Source organism: Opisthocomus hoazin, chromosome 27, assembly GCF_030867145.1.
Source record: "Opisthocomus hoazin isolate bOpiHoa1 chromosome 27, bOpiHoa1.hap1, whole genome shotgun sequence".
NCBI classification, from domain to species: domain Eukaryota; kingdom Metazoa; phylum Chordata; class Aves; order Opisthocomiformes; family Opisthocomidae; genus Opisthocomus; species Opisthocomus hoazin.
This window is the reverse complement of record NC_134440.1, coordinates 8,816,809-8,834,487: the sequence shown is the minus strand read 5'-3', so window position 1 is coordinate 8,834,487 and position 17,679 is coordinate 8,816,809. Positions and strand designations below refer to the sequence as shown.

At 60.9% G+C, this 17,679-nt stretch overlaps 1 protein-coding gene across 15 annotated transcripts in view; it reads right to left on the bottom strand.

The window, feature by feature from the left end:
- TCF3 (transcription factor 3) overlaps positions 1-17,679 on the bottom strand; it is an 89,892-nt gene that overhangs the window by 25,240 nt on the left and 46,973 nt on the right. For 10 of the 15 annotated variants that reach the window (XM_075444500.1, XM_075444499.1, XM_075444506.1 and 7 more), the window contains exons 5-8: positions 16,704-16,800; positions 5,079-5,146; positions 1,612-1,741; positions 8-57 (exon numbers count right to left, since the gene is read on the bottom strand). In XM_075444500.1, coding sequence (XP_075300615.1) covers positions 8-57; positions 1,612-1,741; positions 5,079-5,146; positions 16,704-16,800 — 345 coding nt within the window. The remainder of the gene's footprint in view (positions 1-7; positions 58-1,611; positions 1,742-5,078; positions 5,147-16,703; positions 16,801-17,679) is intronic. The other 5 variants (XM_075444502.1, XM_075444511.1, XM_075444505.1 and 2 more) reach the window with 1 other exon arrangement.

Below are 17,679 nucleotides of genomic sequence, written 5' to 3'. Positions count from 1 at the left end.
CACTTACCGAGGAGGGGAGTCCAGGAGGCACCTTCCGAACCTTTTTGGGCTGTCCATCTGGTTTAAAGAAAAGAAGAGAGGATCCAGTTTCTGCAGGGGGTTAGTGGGAGAGAAAACAACAAGCTACAGCTAAAAGCCTCCAAGGACGGAAGACACAGGTACAAACCAGGCTCGGATCCCGAATGCCCTGTAGCCAAAGAAGTGTCAAGAGTGAAAATGTCTGAGGATGAACTTCTCCTCCTCGTCTGGTCTACACCCTCTGAGGGTGGGTTTCACCCACAGATGGAGTTCTCAGGGCAGTCTCTCCCAAAACGCCGCAGTAAGAGGTGCTCCCCGCGCAGAGCAGGGCTGCACTTGCTCTTCGGAAGAGACCGAGCCCATAAATAACCCCTCACTGGGGTTTTTTATCTGAAAACAATTTAACCTGAAGTGGGTTTGTGGAGAGAGGATTGCAGAAAGAGAACAAATGCAGGGCTGGGGCTGTATTTTCCTTTGCTCCTCATACAGCAGCATCCCCAGGAAAGCGTCGCTGCAGGACGGCAGGCACGGCCGGGTGGTCCCTCCCCAGCCCATCGCTCCAGGCCCAGCTCCGAGCGGGGCGGACGCGGTGTGCTGGGGGAAGGGAGGCAATCCAGGGAGGTGGGGGGGGGGGGGGAAACAGCCCGAGAAGTGGCTGCAGGGGAAGCAGTGCTCAAAAATTTGGTGGGTTTTTTTTTTCCAGTTCATAATGAAGGAAAGCCCCAGCTTGGGGGGGGGGGGGTGCAGCATGCTAACGCAACACGTCTGCCAAGCCAGGGACTCGGCCAGGTCACGGCTCAGGAGGAGAAATATTCATCACACAGAATGACCTGATGCGAAAGAACCATTTTCCAGGCTGACAACCCAAACCAGTAACGTTTTCAAGTGGCAATACCAAAGTGGATGCCTTTTTCTGAAAAGCACTGGAAAAAATACGTGTAACACTGGGTCACTTCTGGTTTCGTTTCTTGGGGAAAACCCAAAATAGCAGCAAGAAACTGACTTTGGAAGGGGAACTATGACAAGAAACGCAACTTCTGGAGAACTGGGGCTTGTCTTCACTTGAAAGCTGAATTCACACCCGACCTCAGCCTTCGTTAGAAGCAAAATGGCTTCTTCCCAGGTAGATCCACGCGTGGGCAACTCCTGCTCTGGAACATCGCAGCAGGCGGGCGGGCAGGGAGAGGTCCCGGAGCGAAGACCGCCTCTGTCCCAGGACACAGCTCCCGCAGCCCGGCAGGGCACCCGCGCCTCACGCCGCTTCCCAACGACTTGTTCCTGGCAGTCCCGTCTGCCTGCAGCAGGACGGGGACTCCACAAAGGGCCACTGGCCATAAAAACGGCCTCGAAGGCGGCCTGAGGTATTCCAGGAACGACTGCTGATGTGCAGCGTGGCCGGAGGCGTCTTCAGAAGAACCTCAAACCAAGTGCTGCGTCCACCTAACCAGACATCCTCCAGAAAGAAGGAAATTCTACATTGCTCTGAGCCCAAAGCCTCTTTCTAAAAATTATATATATATATATATTTATTCCCCCCTCCTCCAAAGAAGCACCCGGAGCGGCAGCACCCGAGTGTGCCACGGCACCACTTACCGATGTTGCTCTCGGCACCTCTCCTGCGAGGATTGTTGGGGTAAGAAAAATACTGAGACCCCCCTTTCACCCCGGTGGGGGAAAGCGTGCTGGGGCTGGCGATTCCCATCTCGCTGGGCAGGAAACCGGTCTGCAAACGAGGAGACAGAAAAGCCCTTCCGTGTAATTACGCCGTGAACCCACTGCGCTCGCGGGGGGAGAATGGAGCCGCCTTGAGCCGCTGTCACACCAGCTCAGCAGAGAGAGGACACCAAGCCAAGGGGCCAGGAGGAAAAACAAGACATGGAAACATGGGGGTAGCGGTGGGGGAAGGCAAGAAGGGGTCTTTCAAGCTGTGTTTTGTCACTGGACCCCAGCAAGGAAGCTCTCTCCACACCAAGGATGCACTAGCAGGTGCCATCAGCGCGGTCCCACCTCACTTCGCTGCCCGCAGTGCAGGATGAGACCCTGCTGATGGTTCTACCAGCCCAGCCCGCCTCGCCGGCCTGCCCACAAGCCCGAGGGGTCGGAAGCGTCTGCTGGAGGCAGCCAGCTCTCCCCGCACGGGGACTGACGGACTGACTTGGGGAAAAACTCTTCCCTCACCGCCTCCCGAGGTTTTACGGCAAGAGATGACAGTTTCTGACGCGGTCGGTGCTTTGGTGTGACCTCCAAAGGTCCCGCGCCGCCCCTCGCCCCGTACGCCGGCAGGGTCCCGGCCAGGGCAGAGGACAGGCACAGCACTCGCCCACGGGAGCCCCTGGGCTGTCACACCTCACGACTGCAAGGGACAGGAGGGGCTACGCGGCCACCAGCCCATCTGACTGTGCCTCTCCCAGTCCCCCCCAGCCACAAAACCCAGCCCTGGGTGCCGGCACCGACGGTTTCTCTCCCGTCCACAGCGCCGCGCGGCCAGACCCACCGTGGACGACGCAATGGAGCCGCAACGCCTCTGCTGGGGCTGGTTCTCTCTTGCATTTTATCAGGGAAAAGTCAAATCCCTCTTTCTAAAAAGAGGAAACTCCTCCCTGGTGTTTATCCCGGCTGACCTTGGGCACGCCGGGAAGCGGCGCGGAGCGGAGCCGGCAGCAGCCGGAGCGTGGGGTGCTCGCGTGCCTTCGCCCCAGCAGCTCGCCCGATGGCATCGCCCCTTCCACCTCGGGAGAAAGGTGAATGTACGGACACGGAATTTCAGAGCAAAGGGCCTTCACGTAACAAAAGCTTCGCTTTGACCCATCTTCCGAGGGCAACACGTTGAAATAAAGGAGGATTTCAGGCTTTAGAGAAACTGGAAAGAAAAACCGTCTGCTTTAAAACTCCATCTCCTCCAGCAAGGGGTCGGGGAGGGAAAGAGAAGCTCATGTATTCACAGCTGGTGAGATTCCTGCAATCTGTTCCACCGCTCATATTACCTCTGCACCGACACCGCTCCGCGCCACGGAGCGGCGCGGCCAAGCAAAGCAAGCGGCCCGGCACGCTGGAGGAGATCCCGAGGGCTGGGTCGCTGCTGCCCGGCTCCCCCGGCGAGGCACTGAGATGTTAAGGCAACTTCCGAGAAAAAGGGATTTTCTTCCCCTTCCCTCTCCCTGGGGATGCTTCCAGAGGTGGTTTAGGGCTGAATGACGGGGGAGCCCGGAGGTTCAACCCCGAGGAAGGCGTTTCGGGGAGGAACCTGCTCCCCACCCCGGGCATCTGCCACCGGACAATTTTCCAGCGCTTTTCATAAAGAAAAAGAACACCCAGGTCCACCCCTCCTGCCCTCCCTAACGGGAGCCAGAAGCAACAACTGTTGTGGGGGCCACAGCGAGCGCGCAGACGGCCCCGCCGCCTCCCACCGCCCCGCACAAGAGGGGTTTTGTCTCCCCTCCGCATCAAACGGGCTCCGTCTCCCACTCTGCCACCCGATCCGGGCCCGCAGCACCATTTGCCCACCCCGTTTCTGTTACCTTATATCTCCCCCTCCTCCACGAAAGCCCAGCAAAACCATAACATTAAAAAGCCAGGCTTGGCATCCGTCCCATTTTTATTTTAGCAGCTTCAGTGGTAAATTGAACCCGCTCTGGCACAGCCAGCCGGCACAGCTGTTTCAGCAAAGGAAACATCCTCAGTTCAGAGAAGAGGAAATTATGACAAATTTGTGTAAAATTGAAACATGTCATATGTGTGTACATGTATAAAAGAAAAAGCTGTCCGGCCAAAAGCTGCTCCCTCCGATCAATGGTGGGACTGTCTCCCCGGGGCCACGCTCGGGCACCGACCGGGCAGTTGCAGGAACACATCAAAGCGGGGCTGCTCGCTCCTTCCCGAAAACCTGTTCCTGGATGCCGGCGGCAGCAGGCTAGATCATCGCAGGGCTGGCTGCCGGCACGCCCCGGATCCGGTCTGCACCTGCAGCATTCCCTGCGGGAAGCCAGCTTCTCCCCATGGCACAGCCCCGGTCCCCCCGCCGGGGTTCGCACGGGGTGACCCAACGGGGCAGGGTGGTGGCTGCGAGAGGCAGCTCTCCCACGCCGTGTCCCTCCCTGACCGCGGAGACCAGCATCTGCTGCAGGTCCTGCCTCAGCAGGACCACCACAAACCCGAAACAACGCCCGATATCTGCCCAAGGGATGTTGCACCAGCACAGAAACCATCCTGGAGACTCGCCCTCCCCTCAGCCGGCGAGCGGGGGGACAGGGGGATGCTGGTGGGGTACAGGGGGACGCTGGCAGGGGGACAGGGGGATGCTGGTGGGGTACAGGGGGATGCTGGTGGGGGGACAGGGGGATGCTGGCGGGGGGACAGGGGGATGCTGGTGGAGGGACAGGGGGATGCTGGTGGGGGGACAGGGGGATGCTGGTGGGGTACAGGAGGATGCTGGTGGGGGGACAGGGGGATGCTGGTGGGGTACAGGAGGATGCTGGTGGGGGGACAGGGGGATGCTGGTGGGATACAGGAGGATGCTGGTGGGGTACAGGGGGATGCTGGTGGGGTACAGGAGGATGCTGGTGGGGTACAGGGGGGTGCTGGCCAGGGAGAGCAAGCAGCACCCAGCGCAGTGCTCGGAGGCAAAGCGAGAGGCCCAGGGCAGGCGGCCAGAGGGCGAAGGAGCCTCCCGGAGCGCTGCTCTGCCGCGGCCACCCTGCCACAAGGAAAGGTGCTGCTCGGATCCCACCCGCTGTAACTGCCTCCGAGGGCAGCGCTGGCTGGGTCGTAACCACAAATCAGCTAGGAACCGGACTAACAGTAATAAAATCATTGAGCTTGAAGAGGCTTTGAAAAGAACTGGGAAGCTGCTATCACCCCATTTTCTAAACTCTGACAACTCTTCTGAGCCCGCAGAAACCCCCGATACCCAGCAGCGTCTCTGGGCAGAGCAAAGGCTTTCCAGGGCCTCGTGCAGAGAGGCGAGATGCAAACCGCCACGTTCCTCTCCGTTCCCAGGCTCTCACTCCCAGCAGCTCAGCCAGTAAATGAAGCAAAAAAACCTCACTGCACTTTGTCGTTACCTGGTTTAATCCTGGCATCCCTGCGTCTCTTCCGAACGTGGAGTACGAGGCTCTGTCGCTGCTCTTCCCTACAGCGGAAAGAAGAAAAAACAAGGTTCTGGGTAAGAATCACAGAATCACAGAACGTTCGGGGTTGGCAGAGCCCTCTGGGGGTCCCCCAGCCCAACCCCCTGCCCAAGCAGGGTCACCCAGAGCAGGCTGCACAGCACCACGGCCAGGCGGGGCTGGAATATCTCCAGAGAAGGAGACTCCACAGCCTCCCTGGGCAGCCTGGGCCAGGGCTCCGTCACCCTCAGAGGGAAGAAGTTCTTCCTCGGGTTCAGCTGGAGCTTCCTCTGCTCCAGTTTGTGCCCGGTGCCCCTTGTCCTGTCGCTGGGCACCACTGAACAGAGTCTGGCCCCGTCCTCCTGACCCCCCCCCTGCAGATATTTAGAGGCATTTCTAAGGTCCCCTCTCAGCCTTCTCTTCTCCAGGCTGAACAAGCCCAGCTCCCTCAGCCTCTCCTCGTAGGAGAGACGCTCCAGTCCCCTCATCATCCTCGTAGCCCTGCGCTGGACTCTCTCCAGTAGCTCCTCATCTTTCTTGACCTGGGGAGCCCAGAACTGGACACAGTGCTGCAGATGGGGCCTCACCAGGACAGTGTAGAGGGGAAGTGTAAGAGGGAAGGGGAGGTTTTGTGTGCGCCCTTGCACGCCCGCCCTCCCTCCCAGGGCATCCCACCGCGGTGCGAAGCCCGTTCTGGCAACGCAGCTTCCTCCACCCGGCTGCAGAGGCGACTGCCTCCCGTCACAGAGCTTCTTGCTAACACAGGAGCTCTTTGAAGTTCACGGATAGCAGCGCTCGGCTGGTCCAGAAAAGGCAAAACCCCAAAACGCAGTGACGCAGGGCAGTGCTCGTGGCCACGGAAACGAGCAGGGTCAGACCAAAGAAAAATCCCTGCAGCCACACTAAGAACAGCCAGCCGAACGGGCAGGGGCAGCGGCGGAGCAAACCGAGAGCCAGGCAGGAGCCACCAGCCTCCGCGCATCGGGACACACAACTCCAGCACGTGCTGAGCAGCAGCGCGCGGCGCTGAGCTCCCGCGCCGTGCGGCGCAGGGATTACCTTCTTCCCCCTTCCCGCTGGAGACTCAACTTTCCCAAACCCCGCCTAGATCCAAAGAGCCGGCGCTGAGCAGAGCAGCGCTGCCCTCCTTCCCGATCCCCCTCCGCCGGGGCCCAGCGGCCAGGCTGCTCCCGGACCGCGGGGCTCCTCGCAGCCGGAGCATCCCTGCCCACCGGGAGCAGCCCCGGGCGAGCCGAGCCCACCTGCCCCAGCGCCGCCGCGTGAACTGCAGCACCCAGTGCCGGCGTTTATCCAACACCCTCCACCTCACCCTGCCCACACACTGCTGAAAATATTGGGTTTGGGAGGGGGGGGAACAAAGAAACCCAGCGTACGCGGTGAAATGTTTCCATTCTGAAGTGTCCTCGCTGTCTCCTCGCTCACCGTCACCGCCCCGGAGCGCAGCGTGGTCCCCGGTCAGCAGCACCCATGGGTGCCAGGGCAGCGTCGCAGCCCCGGGGAGGGACCCCTGGGATGGCTCTGCCCTGTGCCCGGGGCAGCCAGCAGCACCGCAGCCTGCTCTGGGGCTTCCCCCCTACCCGAAGCAAAATCAGACATTTTTCTAGTGGGGAACAGGCACTTTTTCATAAAGTTAAAAAAATAAAAGAAAAACTGAAATGAAAATCTATGCAGAATTTTTCCCTTTTGTTAATTACAGACTGTTAATGGTGCCAGCAGGGAGAAGAGGGAGGGAAGAGGGAAGCAGGAGATGATGATGAAAACAGCTTTGAGCCCAGGGCGGGATGGCCCGGCTCCGGCAGCTGCCCCAGAGCAGCGCAGGGGACCCTGCCCGCGGTGCGGCCGGCGCTGGGCTCTGCCAGCCCCTTCCCCAGCAAAAGCCTCCCTGAGAAGGGGTGACCGCGTCCCACCGCCGCTCTGGCTCAGGACGCAGAACCGGGAGGGGGAGGATTCTGCCAATCCGCTTAACCCAGAGCCGTCCCCGCAGCCTGCCGGGACGCAGGTTCACGCGCCGGGGTGACGTCCGGGCTGGCACGCAGCTCCTCACCCCGTACAGAGGGTTTGGGGAGCAGATGAAGCCCGGGGGGAGAGCAAATTTCCCCAAACTAGCCCCCTCCAAAGCACAGGGTAGAGATACGGGAAGAGGTCAAAGGCCTCAAGCTGTGTCAGGGGAGGTTCAGATTGGACATCAGGAAAAATTTCCTTCCTGCATGAGTGGTCAGGCGTTGGCCCAGGCTGCCCAGGGCAGTGGGGGAGTCCCCATCCCTGGAGGGGTCCAAAACCGTGTGGATGTGGCACTTGGGGACATGGTTTAGCAGGCATGGGGGTGTTGGGGTGGCGGTTGGACTGGATGATCTTGGAGGTCTTTCCCAACCTTAACAATCCGATGATCCTGTGAGAGCGGAGGCTGCTCGTCTCTGCAACCCAGCACAGGAGCCTTGAGCTCAAGCCAGATTTTCCCAAGTGGGTTTCCCCACCACAACCCCCAAACCTGAGATCCCCCCCTTCCCGACGGCGCTGGGGCTCGCCAGCGTCCCACCGCCCCTCACCTCCAGCAACAGCCGGACGCGCTGGGCACCACCGCTTCGGAGGCTTAAACGTTAAGTAAACAAAGGTCAAAACGTCAGAGGACGGATCTCCTAAATGACCTAATTTTTAAAAGAGCTTAGCAGCTCTATTTGCCACGACTTTACAGAAATAACTCCGCAGCCTGCGGCCGCGGGCGGCTCGCGATTACTGCTAACCCAGAGGAAAACCGGGGTGATGCCCCGCGGGTTTCTCTGGTCAGCAACGGCCCGGCCGCCCCGGTGAGAACGCTGCTGCTTCCTCAGGCGGTGCGAGCGGTGAAGCGCCGAGGGGAACGGCTCTGCCGGCATCGGATAACCGGGATGCTGGACCGCAGGCGGGAGACGGAGGACATTTAATTGTCTAGGAAAACAAGGCAGAAGGAAGAATGGCAAACTCTTCTGGGTCAAAAAGAACCTCATGAAGTTCAACCACGGCAAGGGCAGGGTCCTGCACCTGGGGAGGAACAACCCCAGGCACCAGTACAGGCTGGGGCGGCCCTGCTGGAGAGCAGCTCTGCGGAGAGGGACTGGGAGTGCTGGGGGACGACAGGGTGACCATGAGCCAGCAGCGTGCCCTGGCTGCCCAGAAGGCCAATGGGATCCTGGGGTGCATCAGGAGGAGTGTGGGCAGCAGGTCAGGGAGGGTCTCCTCCCCCTCTGCTCTGCCCTGGTGAGGCCCCATCTGCAGCGCTGTGTCCAGTGCTGGGCTCCCCAGTTCAAGAAAGATGAGGAGCTACTGGAGAGAGTCCAGTGGAGGGCTGCGAGGATGAGGAGGGGACTGGAGCATCTCTCCTACGAGGAGAGGCTGAGGGAGCTGGGCTTGTTCAGCCTGGAGAAGAGAAGGCTGAGAGGGGACCTGAGAAATGCCTCTAAATATCTGCAGGGTGGAGGTCAGGAGGACGGGGCCAGACTCTGTTCAGTGGTGCCCAGCGACAGGACAAGGGGCAACGGGCACAAACTGGAGCAGAGGAAGCTCCAGCTGAACCCGAGGAAGAACTTCTTCCCTCTGAGGGTGCCGGAGCCCTGGCCCAGGCTGCCCAGGGAGGCTGTGGAGTCTCCTTCTCTGGAGATATTCCAGCCCCGCCTGGACGTGGTGCTGTGCAGCTGCTCTGGGTGACCCTGCTTGGGCAGGGGGTTGGGCTGGGGGACCCACAGAGGCCCTGCCATCCCCTGCCGTGCTGGGATTCTGTGCAAACGTATCCAGCCTATGGAAATAAGAAAAAAGAGTCGACGAGTTGGGGAAGAAAAAGCTGAACTTGCCGGCAGAAGGTGCTGTTCCTGCTGCCGGGGAGATGCCAGCCGGCACGGGCGGCAAACCCGGCTGCGCCAGGACTCGCCCCTTCGCAGCCATGGCCCTGGGAACACCGAGCTGAAAAGGTGACAAAACCCCAGGACGGGGGCAAGGAGCGGGACGGAGGCAGGTCCTGGCAGCAAACGCCAGGAATCTCCCCAAGCACCACCTCGCTCCCGATGGAATTACTGAAACCCTGCAGATGGGCGTTACGGGATCATAGCGGGGGGGGGAATAATCCAAAGATACTGGGAATAAATCCCTGGAACGGGAAAGGGGTTTCCCTGGGAAATGCTATCTGTCGGATTTACCTCTGCAAATCTTCGCATGCAAAGGTGAAGCGCGGCGGATGGCTCCCGGAGCGAGGTGCACCCAGAAACTGGAATATTTGGTATTCCCAGCTCTTCGCTGCGAGTCCCGGCATCCCCCTCCCGCCTCTCCACCCCCCCAGCTCCCTCCCCTGCCCCTCGCCTGCCCACGCTGCCTTCAACCCTGCTCAGTAAGCGATTTCCCAACCTCCCTCCGCTCCCCTGCGTGTTCCCTCTTGCAGGATCCGGCCGTGCCGGGCTCCGACGGAGCCTCCTCGGGGCCTGCCTTCACCCAGGGCTTCTGCAGAGCAACCCCCGCGCGCCGGATTTGCTCCCGGGCTCGGAGACAAGGTGGTAGAACCAAAACAGAGAGCAGCTCTGCGGAGAGGGACCTGGGTGTCCTGGTGGACGACAGGTTAACCATGAGCCAGCAGCGTGCCCTGGGTGCCAAGAAGGCCAATGGGATCCTGGGGTGCATCAAGAAGAGTGTGGCCAGTAGGACGAGGGAGGTTCTCCTTCCCCTCTACACTGCCCTGGTGAGGCCTCATCTGGAGTACTGTGTCCAGTTCTGGGCTCCCCAGTTCAAGAAAGATGAAGAGCTACTGGAGAGAGTCCAGCGGAGGGCTATAAGGATGGTGAGGGGACTGGAGCATCTCTCCTGCGAGGAGAGGTTGAGGGAACTGGGCTTGTTCAGCCTGAAGAAGAGAAGGCTGCGAGGGGACCTTATAAATGCCTACAAATATCTGCAGGGTGGGGGTCAGGAGGATGGGGCCAAGCTCTTTTCAGTGGTGCCCAGTGACAGGACAAGGGGCAATGGACACAAACTGAGGCACAGGAAGTTCCGTCTGAACATGAGGAAGAACTTCTTCCCTCTGAGGGTGACGGAGCCCTGGCCCAGGCTGCCCAGGGAGGTTGTGGAGTCTCCTTCTCTGGAGATATTCCAGTCCCGCCTGGACAAGGTCCTGTGCAGCTGCTCTGGGTGACCCTGCTTGGGCAGGGGGGTTGGACTGGATGACCCACAGAGGTCCCTTCCAACCCCTACTATTCTGTGATTCTGTGAAACTCCTCTTTCCCGAGGTTTCTGGCGGCGGCGGGGTTTGGCCTCGGCGCCCGGGACCGTGGCACCGTCTCACCTCCGCCGGAGCGAAACACGCTTTGAAACAAACCTGCGGTTTCGCCGTTTCTCTCCCCAGGCCAAGCCCCGCTCACAGATCTGTACGGACAAGCCACGCAAAGGCGACTCGACGCGGCCAACGGGGTTTGCCGGCGCCCGCCGGGACGAAGGCCGGTGCTTCGCCGAGGCTCGGTGCCCCGCGCTCCGGCCAGCCCGCGGTGGGCTCACACCATCCCCCCGCAGCACCCCGTCCCCGTGCTCCCACACAGAGCCCGGGCGCAGCGCCCGGCACCCACCGCCCCACCCCGTGCCGGTAATTCCAGTAGTTACAGCCTGGGGAAGAAGGCGGAATGAAAACACACCCGGGGATTAAAAGGTGGGAGAAGAAAAAAAAAAATGTTCAAAAATGAGGAGCAGCGACAAACCCCACCCATGGGCAGATGAAAACCATTGTCCAGGAAGAACCCAGCCCACCCCAGCTCACAATACACCCCAGATTAGGAACACTCCTCTGAAAAGAAGCTAATTACTAGAAATAATTACTAGAAAGAAATCTGTTATGGCTTATCAGTTTCCTCGCTGTTTAAGCAATCCCCCCCCCCCCCCGCCTGCCCCCGCTGCGGATGAATGGTAAAATCACGGCAGATTTTGAAGATTTGGGATTCAAAGCAAGCAGAAAAGCCCTCCTCACCCCCGGGACGAGCCGGTTCGTCACCCCGCCGTGTCCCGGCAGCACCCCGGGCAGCCAGGGACGGTCTCCGTCACCTCTCCCCGCGCGGGGCTGGGATGCTCAGACCTCGCTGGGACGTCACCCGCGCGCTGGGGAGCGGCACCCGGGGCTCAAAGCTTCAAAGCTTGGAGGAGGGAGCGCTGGAACTCGCAAGCGTTGCTGCTGCGCCCTGCTCGTCGCGCTCACCGACCCCCGCCGGCAGCCTGGGGTGGTTTTGATTCAGAGCACTGACGGTATTGCCATTCAGGGACTTGCTTTCTCTTTTTTTTCTTTTAATTTAAGCTACCCTGCCCAGTGCAGCACAGGCCAGAGCTCCCCGCCCAGTTAGACTTGCAGCGAGCTCCAGTTTTCCCCATCACCTTGAGGAGCTGAAGCTGTGGCAGAGCGGGAACCCGGCCTTCGGGAAGCGTCCGCCCGAAGATCGCCCTCGCACCGTCCCCTTCACAAAGTCACCCGAGGGCAGGGGAAGGCCGGTGCTGGGAGCAGCACCCACAAACCCCCGCTGCCAGCGCAGCCCCTCGCCCGCTCCGTGCTCAAGCTGCCTCCCAACGCCAAGCTCCCACCGTGCCGGATGCCCTACGTCCATTGAAAGAAGATCCATAAGCTCCAAACACCACATCTGCGTGTCACAGCTGAACAGAAACCAGTATTTTTCCTTTAAAAGCAAATTCAAACCGGTTTTGGACTGGGCGCGCGCCCTGCGATCAGCAGGGCCATCACCCCGGGAGCGGGGCGGACCGGGGCTGCCCGCGGACGAGCAGCACGCTGTCCTCTGGGGATAAATCTGTCCGGCGCTTTGCACCGGAGCTCTGCTCTCCTCCAGCATGGGCCCTCAAAGCTTCTCCCCTCCCCCCAGGAGCTGAGCAGCCCCCTCCATGCTGCATTTGGGAGGGGGACCCGGGCAGGGGACGAGGTTTGGTCGGTGAAGTGGATAGAGAACTGGCTGAATGGCAGAACTCAGAGGGTTGTCATCAGCGGCGCTGAGTCTAGTTGGAGGCTGGTGACAAGTGGTGTCCCTCAGGGGTCAGTACTGGGCCCAGCCTTGTTTAACTTCTTCATCAACGACCTGGATGAAGAGTTAGAGCGTACCCTCAGCAAGTTTGCTGATGACACCAAACTGGGAGGTGTGGTAGATACACCAGAAGGCTGTGCTGCCATTCAGCGTGACCTGGATAGGCTGGAAAGCTGGGCAGAGAGGAACCTGACGAGGTTCAACAAGGGCAAGTGCAGGGTCCTGCACCTGGGGAGGAACAACCTCATGCACCAGTACAGGCTTGGGGTGGACCTGCTGGAGAGCAGCTCTGTGGAGAGGGACCTGGGTGTCCTGGTGGACGACAGGTTAACCATGAGCCAGCAGTGTGCCCTGGCTGCCAAGAAAGCCAATGGGATCCTGGGGTGCATCAAGAAGAGTGTGGCCAGCAGGACGAGGGAGGTTCTCCTTCCCATCTACACTGCCCTGGTGAGGCCTCATCTGGAGTACTGTGTCCAGTTCTGGGCTCCCCAGTTCAAGAAGGATGAAGAGCTACTGGAGAGAGTCCAGCGGAGGGCTACGAGGATGGTGAGGGGACTGGAGCATCTCCACTACGAGGAGAGGTTGAGGGAACTGGGCTTGTTCAGCCTGAAGAAGAGAAGGCTGCGAGGGGACCTTATAAATGCCTACAAATATCTGAAGGGTGGGTGTCAGGAGGATGGGGCCAAGCTCTTTTCAGTGGTGCCCAGTGACAGGACAAGGGGCAATGGGCACAAACTGAGGCACAGGAAGTTCCGTCTGAACATGAGGAGGAACTTCTTCCCTCTGAGGGTGACGGAGAACTGGAACAGGCTGCCCAGGGAGGTTGTGGAGTCTCCTTCTCTGGAGATATTCAAGACCCGCATGGACAAGGTCCTGTGCAGCCTACTGTAGGTGACCCTGCTTCGGCAGGAGGGTTGGACTAGATGACCCACAGAGGTCCCTTCCAACCCCTACTATTCTGTGATTCTGTGATTCTGTCAGGTGCGGGCTGGGGCGATGGCACAGGGACCTGCCCAGCCGGCGGGCAGAACAAGGCACGCTACGGGACGCAGCCTGGCAGGGGGTCGGGGCTGTGTGGCAGTGCTCCCCCCAGACTCCGACCTGCTCTCCTCTCCCGACCCACGCAAACCCCTCCAGCCCTGCCCTTCTCGGGGAGCTGCTGCCCTCCTCTCAGTTTTCCACCCCTCTAGTTCAACACGCCTGAAACCAACGCTCCGCGGCCCCAAAACGCTGGCCGGGCCAGGGGGGGTCTTCACCCTCGCAAGGACGCGAGCGCTGCTTCGCAGCTCGGGCTGGCAGGAGCTCCCCAGCCCACCACAGGCTGCTGAGGGTGGAGACTCCTTCCCATTTGCAGGATCCATGCGGAAAAGAGAGCCAAAAAAAAGAGTATCACCGTTTAGCCCCGCTTCTCCAACAAGTGCCGTCTGGCCAGCAGCGACCCTTCGCTGCGGGAAGGGCGCTCGTTGTCCCTGTGCCACTTCGTTAGAGGACGGCCAGGCTCTGGGACACTGCGCTGACTCAGCAGACACAAAAGACAGAGGATGTGGGTCCCCGGCGCAGCGCCCGGAGCCCGTACCAAGGGGGGAAGCCAACGTGCACGTTCTCTTTGTGGGGCCCTTTCGGCTCAGGCTCCCTCTCTCGCTGGCCAAGCCCCTCATTTCCATCACAGACCACCCTCGTCCTGAAATGCTTCCTCCTGCAGTTTCTGATCCTCCTTGGAGAAACCGAGGTTCAGCTGGGAAGAGATACGAATTCTGATTTTGGAGCAGGGCTTACATGACGGTCTCATGCACTTTTTGTCCATCCAGTACCACTGGACATGTCCATCTTAACCTGCTCCTTCCATCTCCTCACATCTTAAAATTCACCAGTGCCACTCGATGGCCCCGTCAGTGCGAGCTCGCCCGGCCGGCTGCCCCCAGAGGGACCTCGCTGGAGACCAGGGGCTGGCAGCTGAACTGACACGTCTCCACCACTCGCCTTTCCCTTCCACTTTGCCACTGCTTCCACACTACCGTATGCAAAAGGGGTTTTTTTCCCCCTCTGCTTTCCTTTCTCTCCCTTTCCACTCAGCATTTGGCCACTTGGCAGGTCTTCAGCAGCAGCTTGATAAGAGGAAAATCCCACCCGTGGTCTTCCTCCGGTCCATCCCCCTCGGCACACGAGCACAGAGGCAAAGCAAAACTCCTTTACGTGTTTTGGAACCTGCTCCAGGAATTGATGTTTTCTACTTCAACCACCTTCAATTTTAGGAACAAAAGCAACTTTGAAACGTGAGGAGCCCCCCGCCCCTCCCGACCTCCCCAGCTCCCATTTTGGTGCTGCACCCGACCGCCCAGGCCAGCGCCGGGAGATGCAGCCCCGGCGCGCGCCAGAGCCCCGGGCACTGTGCGTGACGGCCGCCGTCCCGTCCACGGGGCCGCAGCTCGCCCTTGGACATCGCCCACCGGGGCGGCCGAGGCTCCGGCTCCACGCGCTGGGGACCGGTTGGGCTTGCGGCCTCGCCGGGGAGTGCTGCGGCGCTTGCCAAAGCCTGGGAGCCCCATCTTTGAGAGGAAGCCAAATGCGTCTTCCCCGCACACATCAAAGGGGAAACCTCCGTCTTCCTCTCCGGGCAGCTCCTCCTCGGCTGGAAACTCTCGAGGCTGCCTTGGCCTCAGGCGTGGGACGGGTTGGGATGGGTCCCCCCACGCACCCCCTGCCAAGAAGCCCCGCTGAGCTGCATCCAGGCTCCCCCGCCTCGTTAGGAAACCTCTCGGCTGCTTGGCCGCCATCCTCCTGGGGCAGAAATCCAGCAGGAATCTCCGGCCTCGCAGAGGGGCAGGGGAGCTGCTGGGAAACGCTCTTCCACGCCTGCGCGGGACCCCTGAGGGGCAATTCAACATCGTCTCCCGCAACGAAAGGGGGGAGCAGAGCTGCGAGCGAGCCCCTCGCCCCAGACCTGAGCCAGCAGGAGCAAACGCGTGGCTGCTCGTTGCCCGGCGCAACCCCGCTCCTCTCTTCCCCTTTCCGACCAGCTCCGCAGGAGGAACCTCCTGCCATGGGGGGGTTTCTGCTTCAAACACAGTCCCCTCCTCTAACCCCACCGCTCGAACCACGAGCAGACCCCACTAGCAGCAGGGCCCTGCCCCGACACCGCTCCCTCCATGCTGGCTGCAGGGTTTTAACCATCACCGCGTGGGCAAAGGCGGGGAGGACTAACCCCAATTCCTGACCTAATGTCATCAGAGCTCTCTAAGCCCTTCAGGATGGATATTTTCTGCTCTTAATCCCTCCTCCCACCCCCGAGCTGGGAGAGGTAACTGGGTGAATTCTCGCAGGCAGCTGGTCAGGCACGCTCGCTGTCTGCATCACAGAGCCGGGGCCGCAGGGCACTCGCCGGTCCCGGAGCTCCGCGTGCTGCCCGGCTGCGGCAGGGACAGAGGAATCATAGAATCATAGGATGGTTTGGGCTGGAAGGGACCTTAAAGATCATCTGGTTCCAACTCCCGTGCCATGGGCAGGGCCCCCTTCCACCAGCCCAGGGTGCTCCCAGCCCCATCCAACCTGGCCTTGAGCACTGCCAGGGAGGGGGCAGCCACAGCTCCTCTGGGCAGCCTGGGCCAGGGCCTCACCACCCTCATGGGGAATAATTTCTTCCTTCCCTCTCATCTAAATTAGAGGAGGCAGACGGGGCTGCCGGAGCCGTGCACAGACCCCCTGCACCCCGCCGTGGCCAGGAGGGCAGCTACGGCTCTCTGTGGAGATCGCACCGCGCCGGGGCTGCGGGGCTGGAGAGCAAAGCAGCCAGGAGCCTGGCACAAGACCTTCACAACGAGCTGCGCCTTTTCTTCTCAGCCCTCCTGGTGCTTTTCCACCCTTGGTTACCAGCTCCCAAGTGCAAGCTCAGCCCATCCCATGCCAGCACGGCAGGCATCAATCTCCCCTATTGCCTCTGGGTGCTACTGTAAAGCTGGGGAAAAACAATCACGCACATAAAATACGGCGGCTGTCATGCACGCCAAGCACGGATGAGACCCTCTGGACAGCAGCTCCCCTCCTCCTGGGACCTTATAGATGCCTATAAATACCTTCAGGGGGGTGTCAGGAGGATGGGGCCAGACTCTGTTCAGTGGTGCCCAGCGACAGGACAAGGGGCAACGGGCACAAACTGGAGCAGAGGAAGCTCCAGCTGAACCCGAGGAAGAACTTCTTCCCTCTGAGGGTGACGGAGCCCTGGCCCAGGCTGCCCAGGGAGGCTGTGGAGTCTCCTTCTCTGGAGATATTCCAGCCCCGCCTGGCCGCGGTGCTGTGCAGCCTGCTCTGGGTGACCCTGCTTGGGCAGGGGTTGGGCTGGGGGATCCCCAGAGGGCCCTGCCAACCCCCACCACTCTCTGATTCTGGGATTCCTTCAACCACAGCTTTGAGAGCACCTTCTGGAGCAGATCTGAGATGGGAACCAGCACCGCTGGCCAGCAGCAGCGCTCTCACCACGTGCCACCCCGCATTCGCTCTCCCCCGCTCCGGCCACGCGCCCGCCAGGCAGGCGGAAGGCACTTACCCACCAGCCCGGCTCCCAGGAACGGTGAGGAAGACACGCTGTTGTGGGACGGCAGGTCCCTGTGCTCGCCGTAGTGGGGGCCTTCGCCATAGCTCTGCTGAAGGAACACAGGAGAGTTACCGCTGGGCGTGGGGGCCGCCGAGCCCAGTGCCCGAAGGCCAGGCTGGTGGAGCTCAGGCTCTGCCATAGCAGCAAGGGTCAAAGTCAAGGGCTCCTCGTAAAAAGGGTGCAGAAATGATCTTCTCCTCGTGGCAAGGGAGGGCAGGGCAGCCCCGAGGCCGCGGCACTGGGAGGGGAGATGGCACCCCAGCAGGGAGACGCGGGGCGTCTGCCCGCAGCTCAGCACCCACCGGGTGGGAGCCAGGCACCCCCGTCCCTGAGCCAGGGGGACGAAGGGGCGAGGAGAAGGCCTATAAAAATGAGAAACGAGGCCACAGCACCGGCTCCGCCACTGACCTAAGGGAAGGGAAAGGTGCCATTCCGAAAACGAAGCACACAAACCCATCAAAACACCCGCATCTGTCAAAATAACACCATTTCCATTAAGTTAACATCTCTTCTCTCTTCCCCTCCTCAGGCCCCAGTTCTGCGCTGTCGCAGCCTCGACTCCTTCCCCGCGAAAGCCCTCCCGTGCTCTCCGTCCCCGCCGACGCGGCAGGTTCGCCCCCTCGGGCTCCCAAAGCCGCGCTTGGTGGGCGCAGCGAGCTTTGCCGAAGGCGCAGCCCATCAGGTGAGATCCCCCAGCCCGCGTGGCCGTGACCCGCTTCGGGACCTCTCCCACCCCACGGCCAGGACCCCCCCTCTCCCCTCGCCAAAGCCCGAGCAGCCGCGGGGAGCGGGCCCGGGGGGGGTTTGGAGGAGAAGCCTTCTCCAGGTGGACCTCAAAGCCTGGCGAGATGGGGATGGAGGGCTCCTCTCCCAACCGCCGTCCTCGCAGGGTTAACAGAACCGATGTCCAAAATGGGGTAAGAAAAGA